This window comes from Impatiens glandulifera, chromosome 5 (genome assembly GCF_907164915.1).
Source record: "Impatiens glandulifera chromosome 5, dImpGla2.1, whole genome shotgun sequence".
NCBI lineage: Eukaryota > Viridiplantae > Streptophyta > Magnoliopsida > Ericales > Balsaminaceae > Impatiens > Impatiens glandulifera.
In genome coordinates this window covers 53,035,972-53,053,946 of record NC_061866.1, presented here as the reverse complement: position 1 = coordinate 53,053,946, position 17,975 = coordinate 53,035,972, and the positions used below count along the sequence as shown (strand labels likewise).

Genomic DNA, 17,975 nt, shown 5'->3' with positions numbered 1-17,975 from the left:
TTATTCAATAAATTTAATAAAATATGTAAATTTAAATAATTTTTTTAATGTAACAAGATTGTTTGGTATGAATTTTTTTCAATAAATTTTGATTTATTTAAAAAATATTAATCGATGAATGTACACCCAAAACGGTTCGTAATCATCTCGTCCTAATGTTAGGACGAGAAATCTATTTTAATGACAATTAGCCTCAAACTTTATCTTTTAATTTCTCAATTTCCGAATGGGAGGAGGGATGTAAACAGTAAGCTAACTTTCAAGTTTATCTCTAAAATGTCAAATAATCGTTTGTCTGAGATGTTCACTTGAATCGAGCTCGACTCCAAAAAAGTCGACCGAGACCAATTTGGCTTTTTAAGTGTTGTCATTAGAACTTTTTTTTCTTCTTTCATAAATTCATTTTAAGTTTGGTACTTGATTCCATGAATTCATTTTAAGTTTAGTGTTTGATTACATGTAGTATAATGTTACAACGTTACGAGTCTTATGACCAATTCACACGCATATCTGCAAAACCACTTGTCTTTATTAAACCCGACAACTTTACAATACTTTAATTGATAATTTAAAACCTCGCTAGATATACTTATACATCGAGGGCTCATTTTCTAAATGAGACTAATTGATCACGTATCGGAAAACATGAAAGAAATTAACAAACTCAGAGATCATATTTATGATAACTTAATTAGCAAATGCCTTAAACACAATCATTACCATTGTTTGAACAAAGACAATTTGAATTACTAATCAAGAAAGTGAGTTTTTTTTAAGAACTATACATATTCAAACAAACTTATACACCTCTCTAGTTAATAAACTTATTTAAAAGACTTTGAATTTGTAATTATCATTATAGGATTTTCTATTCTCCTAGGTAGTCAATCACATTTGTCATCAATATATTTGAAACATTTGGATTTGCTATATATATATATATATATATATATATATATATATATATATATATATATATATATATATATATATATATATATATATACCAATCCAAATAATTAATTTTTTAAAATAATTGACATTAAAGTAGTATTTTAAATCAGACTTTTGGTTTGATTGCTTCAACCTACATATTTTTTTTCTCACTTTCTTTAAATTAATCTCATTTAATTTTTTCTAAATCTCATGGACCGACCTAGGGTAAGCCCGACAAGTCTACGGGCTAGGGCAACCTACACCTTATGACATATCATAGTCCATTTAATAAAATGAAAATAAGGTTTTTGGTTAAATTTATTAAATTTTATAATATAAAAATGTGTAACTTAGTGGTTTATGATAAAAAATTATAATTTTTATTTTAATAACAGTACTATTCCAAACCAACTTGTTTTTTGATATCCAAAATACAGTGATAAACCTTATGTGGGTCAGCAAGGGACTTAGCAACTGTCTCCCTTTCCATAGACCTTTTGGCCCAATCAACAATCTTTGGACATTCATTCTCAAGGCTAAAATTTCCAAACATCTCATATGTACACAATCAGTGCTATATCCACAAACCCAAAAGTTTTACCTCCAAAATAAGCCTTCTCTCCAAGTTCACTTTCCAACACTTTCAGTGTTATAAACTTTTATTCCCTTCTTCCTTCTCCTCTCCCTTTGTAGCCCACATTTTCCTCCACGCATCGAATGTCTGTAAAGAGAAACGAGTCTGCTTAGGGTTGTGTTGGGCTTAAGCCCACTTTTTTTTTAAACTAGTCCACACAATTTATTTGTAAGTTAGTCTTGTACTCCTATTTTCAAATTCTGGATCCGTATAATTACTTTTTATAATTTATTCAATAAGTGTAACGCTTTGGCTAACCTTTTTGTCGATGAAATCAACCCAGAATCTGGTTTGAGCTTTTTTATAAGGATCAGATGGCAAAATAGATGGTTGGTGGTTCTAGACCTCATCAATGTATTCAACCCCGATGATAGACTCGGAAATAAGTCTAGATTTGTGGATAAGAACCGAAATCTTCTTGTGAACCGGGTTCATCTGGAGGAGAAGTGTACTCTTGTCCTTTAAGGATTGTTCCTTGTATTCATAATCAATCCCTTTCTCCGACAAAGCAATCCTCAGCCTCATGCCGAACATGCTCGTCCAAAAATCCAACAAAACCACTTCTTTTGTCTCTCCCGCCATTGATGGAAGTTAAAGAACTTAGTTTATTTTCACCATTAATGAAAGTTGAGTAGTTTTGGTTTATATATGTTAAGTTTAGCAGTATATTGAATAAAGAAGTGATCATTTTTTCTTTACTATTTATATTTTTTTTAATAACTTTCTTAACAAACTTTTCTTTCTCCATCATAATTTATCATTTCAATAACTTACACCAATTTTGGTAAGCCTTTTCACCTTTCAACAATGCACTAATTAGCAAATGCCAGATTTTGTGAAAATATTAAAAATCAATTCATAAATATTTTATATCATTTATTTTGATGTATGATTTAATAAATTATATTTATAATATTAAACAAATACATTTAACTTTAAATTAATAACTTATTTAACAATTAATTACAATAACTTGTTTATTTTATTCTTATTAATAATTATATATATATATATTTAAATTTAAAAAAATTAAAATAAAAAATCAGTTTATTTTTTTAATTTTAAATTTATTTATTATCTTAATTATTTATTTTAATTAATTTTAAATGATAAATTAGTATTTTCAGTTAATTCATTTATTTTAGGTTTTAATAAAAAGAAAGTATTTTTAGATTTAAAATAAAAATATTCCTGTAGTTTTTATTTATTTATAATGTTTTTTTAACTAAGTTTGTTAAATTTCAGTTTAAATTCATGTAAAAATGATTTATTTTTTTTTGTAACAACTGTAAAAATTAATAAATAGAAAAAGAGAATTTAAAATAAAATAATTTTTTAGAAGGAAAAATAAATTATAAAAAAAACTTAAATACAAAATTTAGTTAATATATATATATATTTATATATATATAAATATATATATATATATTAATAATATCAATTAATAAAAGAGACTCAATAACATTTAAAAAAAACTGAAAATTAAATAACTGTTTTTTAAAATAAAATATAAAAAAAAACTAAACTAAAAAATATAAATTTTAAATATGACAATTAAATTATAAACAGTTAAAAGTTAGATAATGAAAAAAATATATTAAATTATAAATAAACAATAATAAATATTAATAATAATAACGTTTAAAATAATATTATATTATTCAATAAGATAATTTAAATGAGAAGAATATAACTGTGAATTAAAATAAGCATTCATAATAAATTTTATAATTGTTTTTTTAATAAAACTAAAAATGTACTTTTAATATATTTAAAATTATCAATTATAAAATTAAAATATTATTAATTTTATTAAAATTTATCAAATATATAACTTAGCACTCGTACTTGCAACTCATCAAGAAAGTAATAATTTTTTAAGAAATATATATATTCAAACAAACTAATAAACTTTCTCTAGGATAATAAACTTCTTTAAAATACTTTGAATTTTTGCAATAATCATTTTAGATGTTTTTTTTTTATTCTTTTATATAGTCACATTTGTCATCAATATATTTGAAACATTTGGATGTGCTACTTATATCAAGTCACATATTAAAGAAATTGAAAAATGTTATATTATGTCAATATGAATCTAACCAGTTATACAATTAGTTTATACAAACAAACACCTAGAACAATAAATGTGTTTTTCAATCACGGATGCTAATGGGACGGATAATTATATTTTTCGTGCTTTAGTTCATTTTCGAAAATTATACGGGAAATATTTATATCATATATTTTTTTAAATAAAAAATTAAGATAAAATTATATAAATAATATTTGTGTATAGTATAGTATATTAAAATTTTATATTATTATAAAAAATATATGTTAAATTTTTGTAAAACATAAAAAAAATATAAATTTATAATATTATATATTTAATTATGCTTATTATTGATTGAATGAAATTTAAAGAACGCAAATTATTATCTTAATAATTATAATCAGTTTTATAAATTGTTAAAATTTAAAAGATATAATATATAGCAAAAAAAAAAAAAAAAAAAAATCTCTCTATAGACAAAGAGGATATCATCATTAATATAAAAAAACAAAAAAACATGATTGAACAACAAAGAGACTGACATGACACTTGGAAGTTGATCAATTATAACAGTACTATTCCAAACCACGTTGTTTTTTGACATCCAAAATAAAGTGATGGACCTTGTGTGGGTCAGCAAGGGACTTAGCCACGGTCTCCCTTTCCATACACCTCTTGGTCCAAGCAACAATCTTTGGACATTCATTCTCAAGGCTAAAATTTCCAAACATCTCATATGTATAGAACCAAGAGTTGTACCCTATGAGTGTTATATCCACAAACCAAAAGATACCCCTCCAAAGTAAGCCTTCCCTCCAAGTTCATTTTCCAACACTTTCATGATTTCAATAAACTCTTTCCTCTTCCCACATTCGTATGTCTATAACCATAGTATGATTAATTTTTATAATTTATTTCATAAATAAATAAGTGTAACACTTTGGCTAACTTTTTTGTCGATGAAATCAGCCTAGATTCTGGCTTGAGCTATTTTGTAAGGATCAGATTGAAAAATAGAGGATTGTGGTTCCAGACATCGTTGATGTATTCAACACTAATGAAAGACTCGCAAATGGGCTTGGAATTGTGGATAAGAACAGGAATCTTCTTGTGAACCGGGTTCATCCAGAGGAGAAGGGAACTCTTATATATCCTTATAAGGTCTTGTTCTTTGTACTCATAAATCATAATCAATCCCTTTCGCAGCTAGGGCAATCCTCAGCCTCATACCAAACATGCTCACCTAGAAATCCAACGGAACAACTTCCTTATTCTCTGACTCACACAAAGTCGGCCCCGAGATTTGGGCTGCTCCAACCCAGGTAGAAAAAATTTGATATGATTTTTTTGTTGCTCTAGGTCTAGTTTTAAAATTTGATAAAAAAGATTTGAACTAAAAATCATATTAAAATTCTAAATTTATATCTTAAACCACTAAGTTACAACTATTTATATTTAAAATTATAATAAATTTAACTAAACAGTTAGATATTTTTAACCAATAAGTTGTCAGGGACATGCCGTGCTTACTCAGAGCGTCACACACAGAAATGAGTTTTTCCAAGAGGACAGCTACAAGGAATTATATATAACATGGAAAACTATTTCTAATAATTTTATGGGATAATGTCATTTTAAAAAGTTCCATAAATAAATAAAAGATAAAAATTAATTTAAAAAAAAAAATCAAAGTAAGATTATCTTATCAAAATAAAAAAGAATTCATTCCAAATATCTAATCAAATATATATATTTATATATATTAAAGGAAAAATATAATCAAATATATATTAAAGGAAAATATTAGAAAGTAAAATATTTGTGAATTTAATAAATTCATAACATTTAAAAACAACAATTAATAATAATATAATTTTTTATCTTTAAATAATTCATTATTTTTTTAATTTTTAAAATAAAATATTTATAAAATATTATTTTTAATTTAAATAAATTTGTATATATTATTTTGAATTTTTAATATTATTTTTAATATTACTCATATTAGTTAAAAGCTAAAACAGTTTAATTAGTGATTAGAAATTTGGAATGTGATAAAAACATTAACTTCTTAATTTTTTATTGTTGTTATATATAATAATATAATTTTAATTGATTAATAAATCATTTAGCTCAATTATAATTATAAAATTATTTATATTAGAATTAAAAAAAATAATTTGAAAATATTATTATTCCCTATCACTAAATAATATGGACAATATAAATAATATATTTATTAAAAATTCAAAATAATGTATATAAATTTATATAAAGATTTAAAAATAACATATTACAAATATTTATTTTTAATTATTTATTTTATAAGTTTAAAATATTAACTAATTATTTATACAAAATAACTATTAAAAAATAATTAAAATATTATTTTTTAAAAATAGTTCATTTATATTAAAGATGATAAAAGAATTATTTAAATACAACCCAACCAAACATGAAATGTATAAGAAAATCAAAATGTGACTTAATAATATTATATTTTAATAATTCATTAGGTAGACCACTAAGATAGACTTATGGAAAAAGACGATATAAGAGATTAAAAAAAAGACGAGGTCATTAATTATAAAAGTATCATGATAATTTTTTAATTCAAAAATAAAATTAATTAATTAAAGTGTAAGAGAAGATTTATAAACCCTAATATTTTAGGTTCTTAATTTATAAATATTAAATCATTATTTTAAATAAATAAATTTAAAATTATAATAATTAAGATGAAATCAAAATAATCAATTAAGTTAATTATTATAATAATTAATCTCAGTTAAATTAAAATTAATATCAAAACAAAATAAATAATTTGAAATAAATGTTATATTTATTTTATTAATAACTAAAAGGCTCAAATAAATTAAATAAATAATTTGAGATAAATATTGGATCTATTTAAATCTCAAATTAATTATATATAAACCCCAAAATTATATATAAAAAATCATATAAAATAAATTAAATAGACAATGTATATTTAAATAGTTAGTATATATTATAGGTTGAAATAAAGTTAAAAGTAGTGAAGAAAAAATAATTTCAAACAAACTTCAACGGTGAAAAATGGTGGTGATCTAGTATAGCCGGAAAAAAGAAATTGGTGAAACAAACCACAAGTCAATCGGATAAGCACCCGGGCTTCATCCTACTGACCACAGAAGATCGCGTCGCCCGCTTCAATAAAAGTTGAGCATTTCCACGCAACACCGGATCAACTAACGCGCGTATCAACGCAAGTATCCTAGACGCAGACGAAATGCCCAAACGCCAATGGAGGAAGACGAATCGCCCAAACGCCCTGAAGCGCATTCGCGCTTTGTCTTGAAACAACGTTGTTTTAGCCTCGACTTTTCTTCTTCTGCGCAACGAACATGATGAACATCGACCAAAATTTTTGTTTTTTCAAACGTGAAACTCGACCGATATTCAACAAAATCTGATGATTCAAAAGCTGAAATGATATTCAAAAGCTGAAATGATAACCATGACCATTTCACCTACGATCATAGGTGCAATGATAACCTAATTGAACGAGAACGGTCAAGTACAGACAAAAGTCATTGATGACCTTTTGTCTGAAATTCAATCCACTTGTTCATCCAACCGACTTTGATTGTCTATAAATAACCCTCCTCAAGCAAAATTAAATAAAGTATCAGAATCTCGAACCTCCAATCCAAGCATCGTAGAATTCACCATTAAAATGTTTTAAACTTTTGAAATTTTCGGAAATTTTGTGTAAGACTCTAATGTTCATTTCTGATTCATCCTAAATCTCCACAAAGAGTTGAAGAGTGTTTTCCAACTCATAGTAAGTTTTAACTCATGATGTAATTCAAGTTATAGATTCAAATGAAAATATTTACATTTCAGTTCGACCAATCTTAAATACTAATTGATTATCTGTTTTCTTGATTTGAATTTGATTATAAGATTATTTCAAAGTTTTCTACTAAAATTAAGTTGAATGAATAAAGCTTAATAATAAAACCTAAATTTGATTTTAAAATTTCTTAAAATTAATTTTTTTATTCTCGAGTTATAGGTTAAGAATTTCAATCATAAAAGTTACTTAACATCTTTAAAAGATGTTAAAGAGTAATTTTGGATAAATTATAATCGGTTTAAGGTATGTTTACATAAAAACCGAAATTTTCAAAAATTTAAAACAATTCAGTTCTTGAATTGGTTAAAACTGATAGCATGTATAATTGTTTCGGTCTTTTTCAATTATAACATAATTATGGAAGCTTATGGTAATCCTTAATTATTAAAGCAAATATTAAAAATCAAAAACTCAATTTCTATTCAAGAACTGCTTAGATTAAATTGAATTTCATCGAGATCGATTGATACATCGGAATGATGTTAAAAATGATCTTTGGGAGTAGATTAAGCTTCCCATGCCTTTCAATCGAAGGATGGAAGCTCCTATTAAAATTCAAAACCTGCAATAAGTGTTCTTGACGTCCAACCGAAGATTCCTGCATATGATCGAGAATTTTAGCCTGAGTCTGGTTTTCGACTGATAAAACTAGTCTTCCCCTACACCCGACCAAGAAATTCTGGCATTCAACTAAGAATTCTGTCTTGGCCTGTTTTTCGAGCGAGGAGCAGTGGGTAGGCAAGTCAATAGGCATTTAGTGTGGGGAGGTGTTCACTCGTCCGTAACACGCGACCGATAATCTCTTCTCCACGTTGACTAGGTGTCTAGATCCATTGACCCCGGGCTAAAATCAACATAGACTCGCGTGTCCGATCTGATTCGTGACCCGATCACCTGCCTAAGGGCTTGTTTGTTTGGGGGTTTTAATTTCTATTTGTTTGTAACAATTAGAAGCCCTAAACTATATTTTAAAAATTAGAAAACGATTTTAAAATATTTTAAAAAAAAAATATTTTGTTAAATGTTTGTTTGAAATCATTTTTAATTTCTAACACCTTACTTAAACTGATATTTTTCAGGTACTTCCCTTAACAATTCTCGATATCAATCGTAGGCAGGGTCGTCCCTAGGGTAAGCACAAGCCCTCGGGATAGGGAAACACACTTTCTAAGACAACACATTTAATAAAACATATAATATATTTAGATAAATTTATAATTTTTTAAATATAAAATGTTGTAACTTAGTGCTTTAAAATATAAACATAGAGTTTTTATTTGGTTATGAGTTCAAATCTCACCAAAAACAATTATTTATTATCAATTTTGTAAACTAGACCTAGGGAAACAATAAAAAATTAACTTTTTTTCTACCGGGGTTTGAGGCAGCCCAAAACTCGAAGTCGGCTCTACATACCATCATTCAAGTATTATTTTCTTATTTTAAATGCAAGAAAAACCCATACATACATGTCTAAGAATTGAAAATAATTATAATAATAATTTAAAAATAAAAAATAAAAAAAAATTGATTAAATAAAACGTAATAAAACCAAGCATTCAAATAAATAAATAGTCAAAAATTTATGAATTAAATACTTTTTTTCCTATTTATTTTAAATAAAAAAAATTAATTGACGACTTTACACTCAAATAAATAATCTTTTAAATAAATTAATTTAAATTAATTTAAAATATAAAAAAAATCTTTAATCAAATTGTAATTTCATTATTTTCAAATCTAAAAAATTATTTAAATTGGATCAATAATAATAATAATTATTAATTTTAAAATATGTTTTTGTATAAATCTTTTGTTAAAGATTTTTCGACACACCGATGTTGAAATTTTTCAAACCACGAGTTTTTCTGAAACAAAGCATTTCCCGGTGCTACAAGATCCAACATATTGTGAGTTGTGACAAAAATGAATTTAATAGGGTGGAAACAAGAAAAAAATAAACAAATTCTAAATTTTCTCATTCAAAGTATTTCATTGGAATTGAAACCAAAATTGAATTTTAATTGTTTTTCCAAGAAAAAAATTGAATTTATTGATAGAATTATAATAATAATTAAAAATGTCAATAACAATTGTTTTTTGAGTTCTAAAGCTACCTTAAAAGAAAATTCTTTCTAAAATAAAAAGGGGGAAATAGTTTTTTTTTTTTTTAGTAAAGTTGTAACCATAAAGTTGGTGGTCACGAAAACCATATAGTAGTATTTATACTTGTAAGAAACCATTGTATTAATTTCCTTTTTCGATAGGTTGCATAACTTTTGCATTATCTAGAAATTGGATTTCAACTAAAAATATTGAGATAATAGACATTCATGTCATAAATTGGGATCTTAATTATCTTTTTTCCATTGTTCTAGTTTGCTTCCATTCTCAAAACTGATTGAAGCAATAAATCTGATTCAACTAACCACTAAATAATGTCAAAATATATTTAAATAATTGTGAATATTGCATCAAAATATCTTGACCTTGTTGACTTGAACAAACAAAATTAGGTAGTTGACTTAAGAGTAAGCACAATGCAATAAAAAACTAATCAAATTTGCAATCATCCATTTGAACCCAAAAAAAGTCTTAATTAACCAAACTAATTAAATAAACAACCAAATCCAACCCACAAAATATCCAAGTTTTCGAACTAAGAACAGATAAAAAAAACAAACAAACAAAAGCAACTAACTTGAAGAGAAAAGAAGGGTGGTGGTCGTGGTGGATTTGTTTCATTTCTGGCCTTTCTTTCTCCACAGATCTCCAAACATCCAGCCTTTCCTCTTACCATCCATTTCAAGATCATCATCATCTTCATCTTCATCATCAGCATCATACATGCCTCCTCCTCCTCTGTACTTCCCTTCCATGGAACCAAATTTCCCAGTTGTTATTATCTTCCTCCCATTTTTCTCCATCACTACTTCCGATAGCATGGCCGCCGCCGCATCTGCCGCCTTCCTCCACTGATCTGTTTGTACTCGCATCTTCTTCATCTCAGCTTCCATAGTCACTTTAGATGCTTCCATGGCTTCTATCTTCTCCTTAATCCTATTCTCATTTTCTTTGCACTCCTCTAGTTCTTTCTCCACCTCCCCCAACTTCAGTCCTGCCACTACTTCTTTGCTTCTGTATGTCGCCATCAATGAATGTAGTTCATCTGCCTTCTCAATCATTGCATTGTTTCCATTACGAGTAATCTCCAATTCCCTGTCTTTCTCCTCTATTATGGATTTCAGTAAACTTATCTCCTCGTTCTTCAAGGCTAATTCATCATCGAACCTAACCGGTTTTTTAGTATCATAAGTCTCAACCAGGACTTCGAAAACATCCGTCTCCGGCTGACTTTCTTGCTTGTCTCCAGATGTGTTGTCTTGCTCTTCAGCGAGTCTTTTGGCTTCTTCAGTAGAGGCGAGCTGGTCTTTTAGAATCCTAAGCTCTGTTTGTGCTGCTCCCAGTTGAGATTCCAGGTCTGCGATTCGAGTTCCAAGTTTCTTCTGGGTTAAAGGTTCGGACTTTGCCGGGGAACGGCGTTCGACTGATCTTGGGTTCCTGTTGATGGGTCTAAGATGCGACGGATCAGAATCCGAGCTAGACGTCCTAGACGACCGAGGAGTTGGTCCTTTGGGCGTTTGCCGGTTCGGCATTTCCGATCCCCTAGCCGGATCTGACCTTGATCTTGGCATATCTGACTCGATGGTGAAGCTGCCCTGCGTAGCAAATGTGTGCCATTAGTGTTCATACTGAAATAGAAACATATATACATACATACATACAGACAAACAGACAGACAAGAAACAAGACCAAATCTTTTTGAGAAATTAAAAGTTATGTTCCTCCTTGACAAGATGGTTTCTTTATCATAGTTTAACTATGAAACTGAAACAAGAATGTCACTAACCTCACCGGAAGTGGGCTATTCTCCAAACCCTTAACTCCTGCAAAGAGATCAGAGAGAGAAAATCAGCATATGAATTCTGAAGGAAATTTAGTTATTTATTAAGCATTTAAGAAAGAATACCTAAAACAAAGCAAGAGAGAGAGAGAGATAATAGGGTTATGTCGAAAGTTTGAATAAATAGCCTTCTGGTCCGATGGCCGTGTGGGTGGAGGAGAATCTGAGAAGAAGAAAGAAGAAAGATGAGGACAAACAAGTAATTTTGACCGCTGGAGGGAAGAAAGAGACGGGAGAGGGATGAGAGAGAGAACTAATTTACAATTTTGAAATACTTAAAATCATTTTTTATTGTTTCGAGGAATAATCATAAATTAAAATAATAATAATAATAATAAAAACAAATATTAAACTATTATTATTATTTTTATGCAAATAAACTCATATTCCATTCCCATTACCAATATTAAACTATTATTATTATGCAAATAAACTTGTTTAGCGTTGAAGAGTTTGGTAACCGTGCTTACTTCCTTATGTATAATAGATTTTAATTTTAAAAAAATATACAAATAACATAGGAATAAAACAAGTATTAGATATGCAAAAAAAAAAAAATCTAAACTTTTATAAAAGCTTTTGGAAGGGAAGAGAATAGAGAGGGGCCGACCTAGTGCTGCTGCACTATTTAAAACGTACGTAGTTTTTCATGCATTTTAAAAGAGTTTTATTTTCTACTTTTCAAATGAAGTAAACAATTTCATCACTAAGCAAGGCTTATAAGTTATAAGTAATTTTTATTATTAATTTAAGTTAGTACAATCCATAACCTTATTTTAATGTAAGTAGTTAAATATGAATAAATCAATAACTTCTATTCTCTTAACCACCTATTTTAATTTTTAATTATTTTAATGGGTTTTATATTTATTTATTTTTAATAAAAATAGTAATTTTAAATTATAAAATTTAATCCATATACCTTTTAATCTCAAATTTGTTTATGAAAATTCATTTAAGCTTGTCATTCAATCACATATTTAAAATCACATATTTAAAAGAGTAGAAACCCATAACTCAAAATAAAATATATAAACTCATATTCTCATGATTTATGAGTTTGAATTATTTTTTATTTTATCAAATGTGATTCGAATTTTGAATGTTGTCATATATGTTCGAAATATAAAAATTTTAACTATTTGAAACTTTTCTCACATACACAAAACGTGTGTTATTTTATTATAATGTGTCATCTTCGTTTTTTTAATTCATTTGTCACGTTTTTAAATGAAATAATATTTATAAACGTTTTTTTTATATATTTGTTTAAATTGAGTATTTTTCGTATTTTTGGAGATTTACGCATTCTAATAAATCGACTATACAAACGTGTAATCTATGAAATAATTGAGAAATTTTAAATAGAGATAAATTTCATATTTATTTTTTAAATAATTTCATAACGACATAACATATATATTGTCTACGAATTTGAATATATTTATATTTTATATTTTATATTTATTCGAGATATACTTATTCAAAATTTCGAATACTGTGAGTGACTTAATTAGTATGTAATGCATGTGTGTGAAAGTATATTGAAAAATCGAAAAAATAGAGAATTATTATTTTGTTTTTACAAATGTGATAATTAATTAAGAAAATGAAACTATTATGTTAAAAGTAAGAAAACGGTGTTTATACATTTGTTGTGAAGATGACTTAAATGACTAAAATTATGATTGGTCGAGTATCATACGACACAATTCAAAATTTGAGTCATATTTGATAAAAAAAAACGACATAATTTCGAATTTCAAATAGTAACGAGTTTTTTAAAATTCGATCCCTTGCATGAAGTGCAGTACAATAACAAAATACTATTAATATACCCTTGAGAAATTTGTTTCAAAAGTAGGTAATGAGAGAACAACATTACTTTAGGAAGGTCCAACAAAAATTAACCACCTTCTCCTTCTTCTCTCATTATGTCTGTCCTTAAAATTATGATCAATTGATGAATTAATCATACAGGTTTAGAAGTAAATGAATTGTACAACTAAAATTAGAGTTTGGCAGACAAGAATGTTGGTTTTTATTATTATTAGTAAATGTGGTTGTTGTTCATTGAATATAAATGCTTCTTCATCATATTTTTCTTCTTCTTCTTCTTCTTCAATCATTGAATGAACAGAGAGTATGGTATGGAGGATGGTGCAGACCCCTCATCTGGGTTGCCTGGCTGTGTCTTATAATAACTTCTCTAAAAGGGACTTTTACACTCTCTATCTCTATCCAGTCCAAAGACAAACGCATGTGAATGTTTAAATGTCTTCTCCAAGTACCCCAACTACTGCCTTACCCTACCTCTCATTACTCTTTTCTTCATTTTATACACTATTTAGAAACTAGGATTTATGCCTTAAAAAGGAAGTAAGTATCTATATGGAATTTAGATTTGTATAACACATCAACATGAGATTACATTCAAAATAGATCCAAACACGCAAAAGTGTTTCCAAATTGTTTCAGGATCAGATCACAAGAGTTATAGATAGATAACTATTTGAAATGGACCCAGATCGATCAACCAAAGATACCACATGCTAAGACTCAATATCTAACACAAGTACAATGCATATATATGCATGCCAACAGTTAAAATCCAAACAGCATAAACCATACATTTTTTGGAGCATCATCTAATTATTTTATAGATCATGATCAAGGGTATTAGTCATGAGTTTATCAGATAACTCTTAACTTAAAAGCCAGATATTTTGAGAAGAAGTTACAATATAGAAGCTTAAAAAAGGAAAACAAATTGAGGTGAACAGAGACAAGAAGAATAAGGCACAAACATGAATTTGTTTTTTATGTTATATTTAGGATACAATACAAAAATACAAAGTACAAGAACTCGTGTTCTAATGATCATGGGTGTGAGACCATTTACAATAACAAACAAACTATACAAAGTACATTATTTGAATGATTTGATGATATAAATAATGAAACAAGAACAGCATGCATGAGTATGTATGGAATATGAAAAGATTTAAATGATTGGGGCATTCAAAATGATACTCTTGATCAAGTCTTCATTGATATCATCTTCTGTTAAAGATTTCAAACAATGGTGGATGTAAAATAGAACCAAAAGGAATGACTAATTATCATGAATCTATTAGTATCCAATAGAGGATTGGTTTTGAAGATAACAATTCATTCTGAATTCCCCTATTTGCATGCAGATCTATCCAGATAAATCCCAGAAAATTAAATGACATGATAATTCAAGAAATTATTCCAAATTCTTCAATGAAAAAACCAAAAACCAAATTGTCGCCGAATTAAAACCAAAACATCCAAACAAAAGGGAAATTACACAACAGTTCTGCATAATAATAGTAATAAGAAGAGAAGAAATAACATCAAATGCCCCACCAACAAGAATAATCTTACATTGATCTTAAGCAAAGGGGAGACCTTGAAGAACATACCCTGCATGATCAGTTTAGCATCATAACTTAAATGGGTTATTGGAACAAAAACAAAAACATAAACTAGTTATTTTTAATGAATTCTACCTTATGCATAGGCTTCCCAAAACCCGTCCACTGCAGCCAAGAGCCAAATCAGCATCCTTAACCTGTAAATGTATAGGTTTAGAACAATATATATATATATAAACAAACAGATAATCGAAATCCAATAAACTTACATTAACAAACTCCACAAAAGCAGTTTGAGTTGTTGGTTGAAAAGTATCACCCAAAAGCCTCATGCGTGAAACCTACATTTATTCAATGGAGATTTAGAGAAACCACTCATAAAAATTTAAAATTTCTCAAAGTTTTGATTGTCATTACCACTCCAATGTTTCTCTGGAAGAAGTTCTTAAGCTGAGTATAGGAAACCTTCAACAACAAACAAACGAACATTAAAGATTTAAACTAATTGGAATCAATCGAGTTTAAGCGGGGACTATAATTGTGGGGTGTCATGCTAGTTCTTGTTTAATTTCCAAAAACTTACATACCTGTTTGTCAATATTGTAACAATAGATTGTCCTAGCACAGATATCCAATTCCAGTTTAGACTGCAATTATAAAACCCATTAACGATTTCCAATAGAAAAATGATGCTTGAAATGCAACTAGGAAGAAGAGAAATAGAGTCTTGTACCATTGATGAATTTATGGGATTCGCAGTAAGAATAGCAGTCCTTGAAGGTCGAACCTTAATTGAATTGGAACCAAATACCTTTCCAGTAAAGGACAAAGCCTTTTTTGCAGCTTCTGCAATAATAATTCCATGGCATAAGTTAATTTGATTCAGGGTTTTGTTAATCATTCAAACGAATTCGATGAAGAGAAAATAAATAAAATTAAATTAAAATAGAAGTTACTAAATAAATTATCGAACTCGTAAGTACTCGAGAAAACGACTTACCTTCGTTAATGAACTCAAAGAAAGCGAAACGAAGGTCTGAATCTCCCTTGCTGCAAATGCGATATTGAGTAACCTTAAAAAAAAAAAAAAAAACACAAACAAATTTAGTGAAATTATTCAATCTAAAATTATCATTTTTTTTTATCATATCTCAAAATTAATTTAAAACTATACCTCACCACATTTCTCACGAAAAAAGTCAGCCACTTTGTTTCCAATGATCTAACAAAATATAAAGTTAAAATAACTTAAAAATGAAATTAAAAAAAAAATTATACAAATGTGTTTTACTAACATTGGGATCAAGATTGCCAACATAAATAGTTTTCTTGATGATTTCTTCATTTTTGAGAAGAATCCTTTCATCTTCACGTCCATTGGCCTATAATATTCATAAAATGAAATTTAAGCATATATAAATGGTATAATAACCGAATATCAAACGACAAAACTGAAAACACTTCTATAATAAAATCCGAGCTTATATATAAGATATAGTAACCAAACATAATACGACAAACTTGATAACATATATATCTATATCTTATTCATTCAATAAATAATGAAATCCAAACATATATAAACGTTTTAAATAACCAAACATAATACGACAAAATCAATCAAAAATTTCAGCTAGGCAAAACCATACGACAAAATCAATCAAAAATTTCAGCTAGGCAAAACCAATGTTACTAGCTACTTAAATCTAACAAAAGTGGGATATAGAAATACAACCAATTATAAACCTGCCATTAATCGGACATGATTAGACAAAATAATTAAAACTTCATTAGAACATGTCACTTCATGACTAAATTCAGGCAAAAAACTAAAATTAGTTCCTTGATGAATAAATCTAACCAGATAGAGATAAATTCATCATTATAAATGTGTCACATAACCAAACATGATACAACAAAATCAATCAAAAATTTCAGCACGAGGATAACATGTTTTCACTTCAATTCAAGATTAATTACTAACTATTTAAATCTAACAAAACCGAGATATAGACAAATTCAAGTAGTTATAAAAGCATATCAAATAACGTGACATTATGCGACAAAATCTACTCATACTAAATCTAGGCAAAACATGATTATGTAGCTACAAAATCTAACAAAAATGAGCTAGCTAGCAATAAATCAAATGTATCTTTTAAGGTTGATATATCTTAAATGACATAGATTAAACTAAAAGATGAGATCTAAAATGTAAACCCATATCCAATGACATATGAATTGTGAATCACATCAATAAATTAGATAAATAAGATTATATAACAATAAATAACATGTTTTCACTTCAATTCAAGATTAATTACTAACTACTTAAATCTAACAAATCTAAGTAGTTATAAGCATATCAAATAACCAGTGACATAATGCGGAAAAATCTACTCATACTAAATCTAGTCAGAAAACATGATTATGTAACTACAAAATCTAACAAAAATGAGCTAGCTAGCAATAAATCAAATGTATCTTTTGAGGTTGATATATCTCAAATGACATAGATTAAACTAAAATATGAAATCTAAAATGTAAACCCATATCCAATAACATATGAATCATCAATCAAATCAATAAATTAGCTAGATTATATAAAACAAATAATTTTTCTTAGAGATATAAGATATATACCCTTCCATAATTCAAAGGGTAAAAAGGAACCGCATTAGCCAGATTGCTAAGTTTTTTTGAAGAAAAATGTTTTTCCGGGTAGAACTTTCTGGCATGTGGATTCAGCTGGTTCACAGTGGAAATCATCTCATCTTTCATTTCACCACTTTCTTTTTCATGAACATCATCAAGTTTTGTTGGGGATTGAATCATTGGCTCGACTTCCACATTCATCTCACTTATGGCTTCCATTGAAACAAAACTCAACAAAAAAAAGTAATTAAGATCAGAAAGAAGTAGACAAGAGATAGAGAGGGAGATATATAGAGGGTGGAAAGATAATCAAATAGTTGAAAATATTCAATCTTTACCAAGAAAATATTCAATCTTTAAAACAAAAAAAAAAAGTTACAATGGATTATATAGTGAACATATAAAACCAATGAGCATGCATATAGACA

General features: G+C 27.5%; 2 protein-coding genes and 2 pseudogenes across 3 annotated transcripts; all 4 read right to left on the bottom strand.

Annotated features, from left to right (window-relative positions):
* Positions 1-1,333: 1,333 nt before the first annotated feature.
* LOC124938071 lies at positions 1,334-2,162 on the bottom strand (annotated as a pseudogene).
* Positions 2,163-4,170: 2,008 nt separating this feature from the next.
* Positions 4,171-8,281, bottom strand: LOC124939705 (annotated as a pseudogene).
* A 1,766-nt stretch (positions 8,282-10,047) lies between these two features.
* On the bottom strand, positions 10,048-11,555 carry LOC124938520 (interactor of constitutive active ROPs 4-like). Of its 2 annotated transcripts, none has more exons than XM_047478966.1 (2): positions 11,438-11,555; positions 10,048-11,246 (listed from the first exon to the last, which is right to left on the bottom strand). In XM_047478966.1, the coding sequence occupies exon 2, from the start codon at positions 11,220-11,222 to the stop codon at positions 10,269-10,271; it is 954 nt and encodes a 317-aa protein (XP_047334922.1). In that variant the 5' UTR covers positions 11,223-11,246; positions 11,438-11,555; the 3' UTR covers positions 10,048-10,268. The 2 variants fall into 2 exon arrangements, with proteins under 2 accessions (XP_047334922.1, XP_047334923.1); XM_047478967.1 differs by having other exon boundaries at positions 10,048-11,241; positions 11,438-11,534.
* A 3,343-nt stretch (positions 11,556-14,898) lies between these two features.
* Positions 14,899-17,766, bottom strand: LOC124939704 (polyadenylate-binding protein-interacting protein 9-like). Its single transcript, XM_047480150.1, has 10 exons — positions 17,536-17,766; positions 16,188-16,274; positions 16,067-16,114; positions 15,893-15,965; positions 15,626-15,738; positions 15,480-15,539; positions 15,310-15,357; positions 15,162-15,233; positions 15,028-15,089; positions 14,899-14,941 (listed from the first exon to the last, which is right to left on the bottom strand). The coding sequence occupies exons 1-10, from the start codon at positions 17,764-17,766 to the stop codon at positions 14,899-14,901; spliced, it is 837 nt and encodes a 278-aa protein (XP_047336106.1).
* Positions 17,767-17,975: the final 209 nt, after the last annotated feature.

What these genes read in the sequence shown, in the direction of transcription:
- LOC124938520 (XM_047478966.1), bottom strand. Translation starts at nt 11,222, where the DNA reads ATGCCAAGATCAAGGTCAGATCCGGCTAGGGGATCGGAAATGCCGAAC.
- LOC124939704 (XM_047480150.1), bottom strand. Translation starts at nt 17,766, where the DNA reads ATGGAAGCCATAAGTGAGATGAATGTGGAAGTCGAGCCAATGATTCAA. An exon ending in ATCCCATAAATTCATCAATG is followed by an intron (nt 15,540 to 15,625) that starts GTACAAGACTCT and finishes TTATAATTGCAG; the next exon opens with TCTAAACTGGAATTGGATAT. An exon ending in CTTTTGTGGAGTTTGTTAAT is followed by an intron (nt 15,090 to 15,161) that starts GTAAGTTTATTG and finishes ATACATTTACAG; the next exon opens with GTTAAGGATGCTGATTTGGC.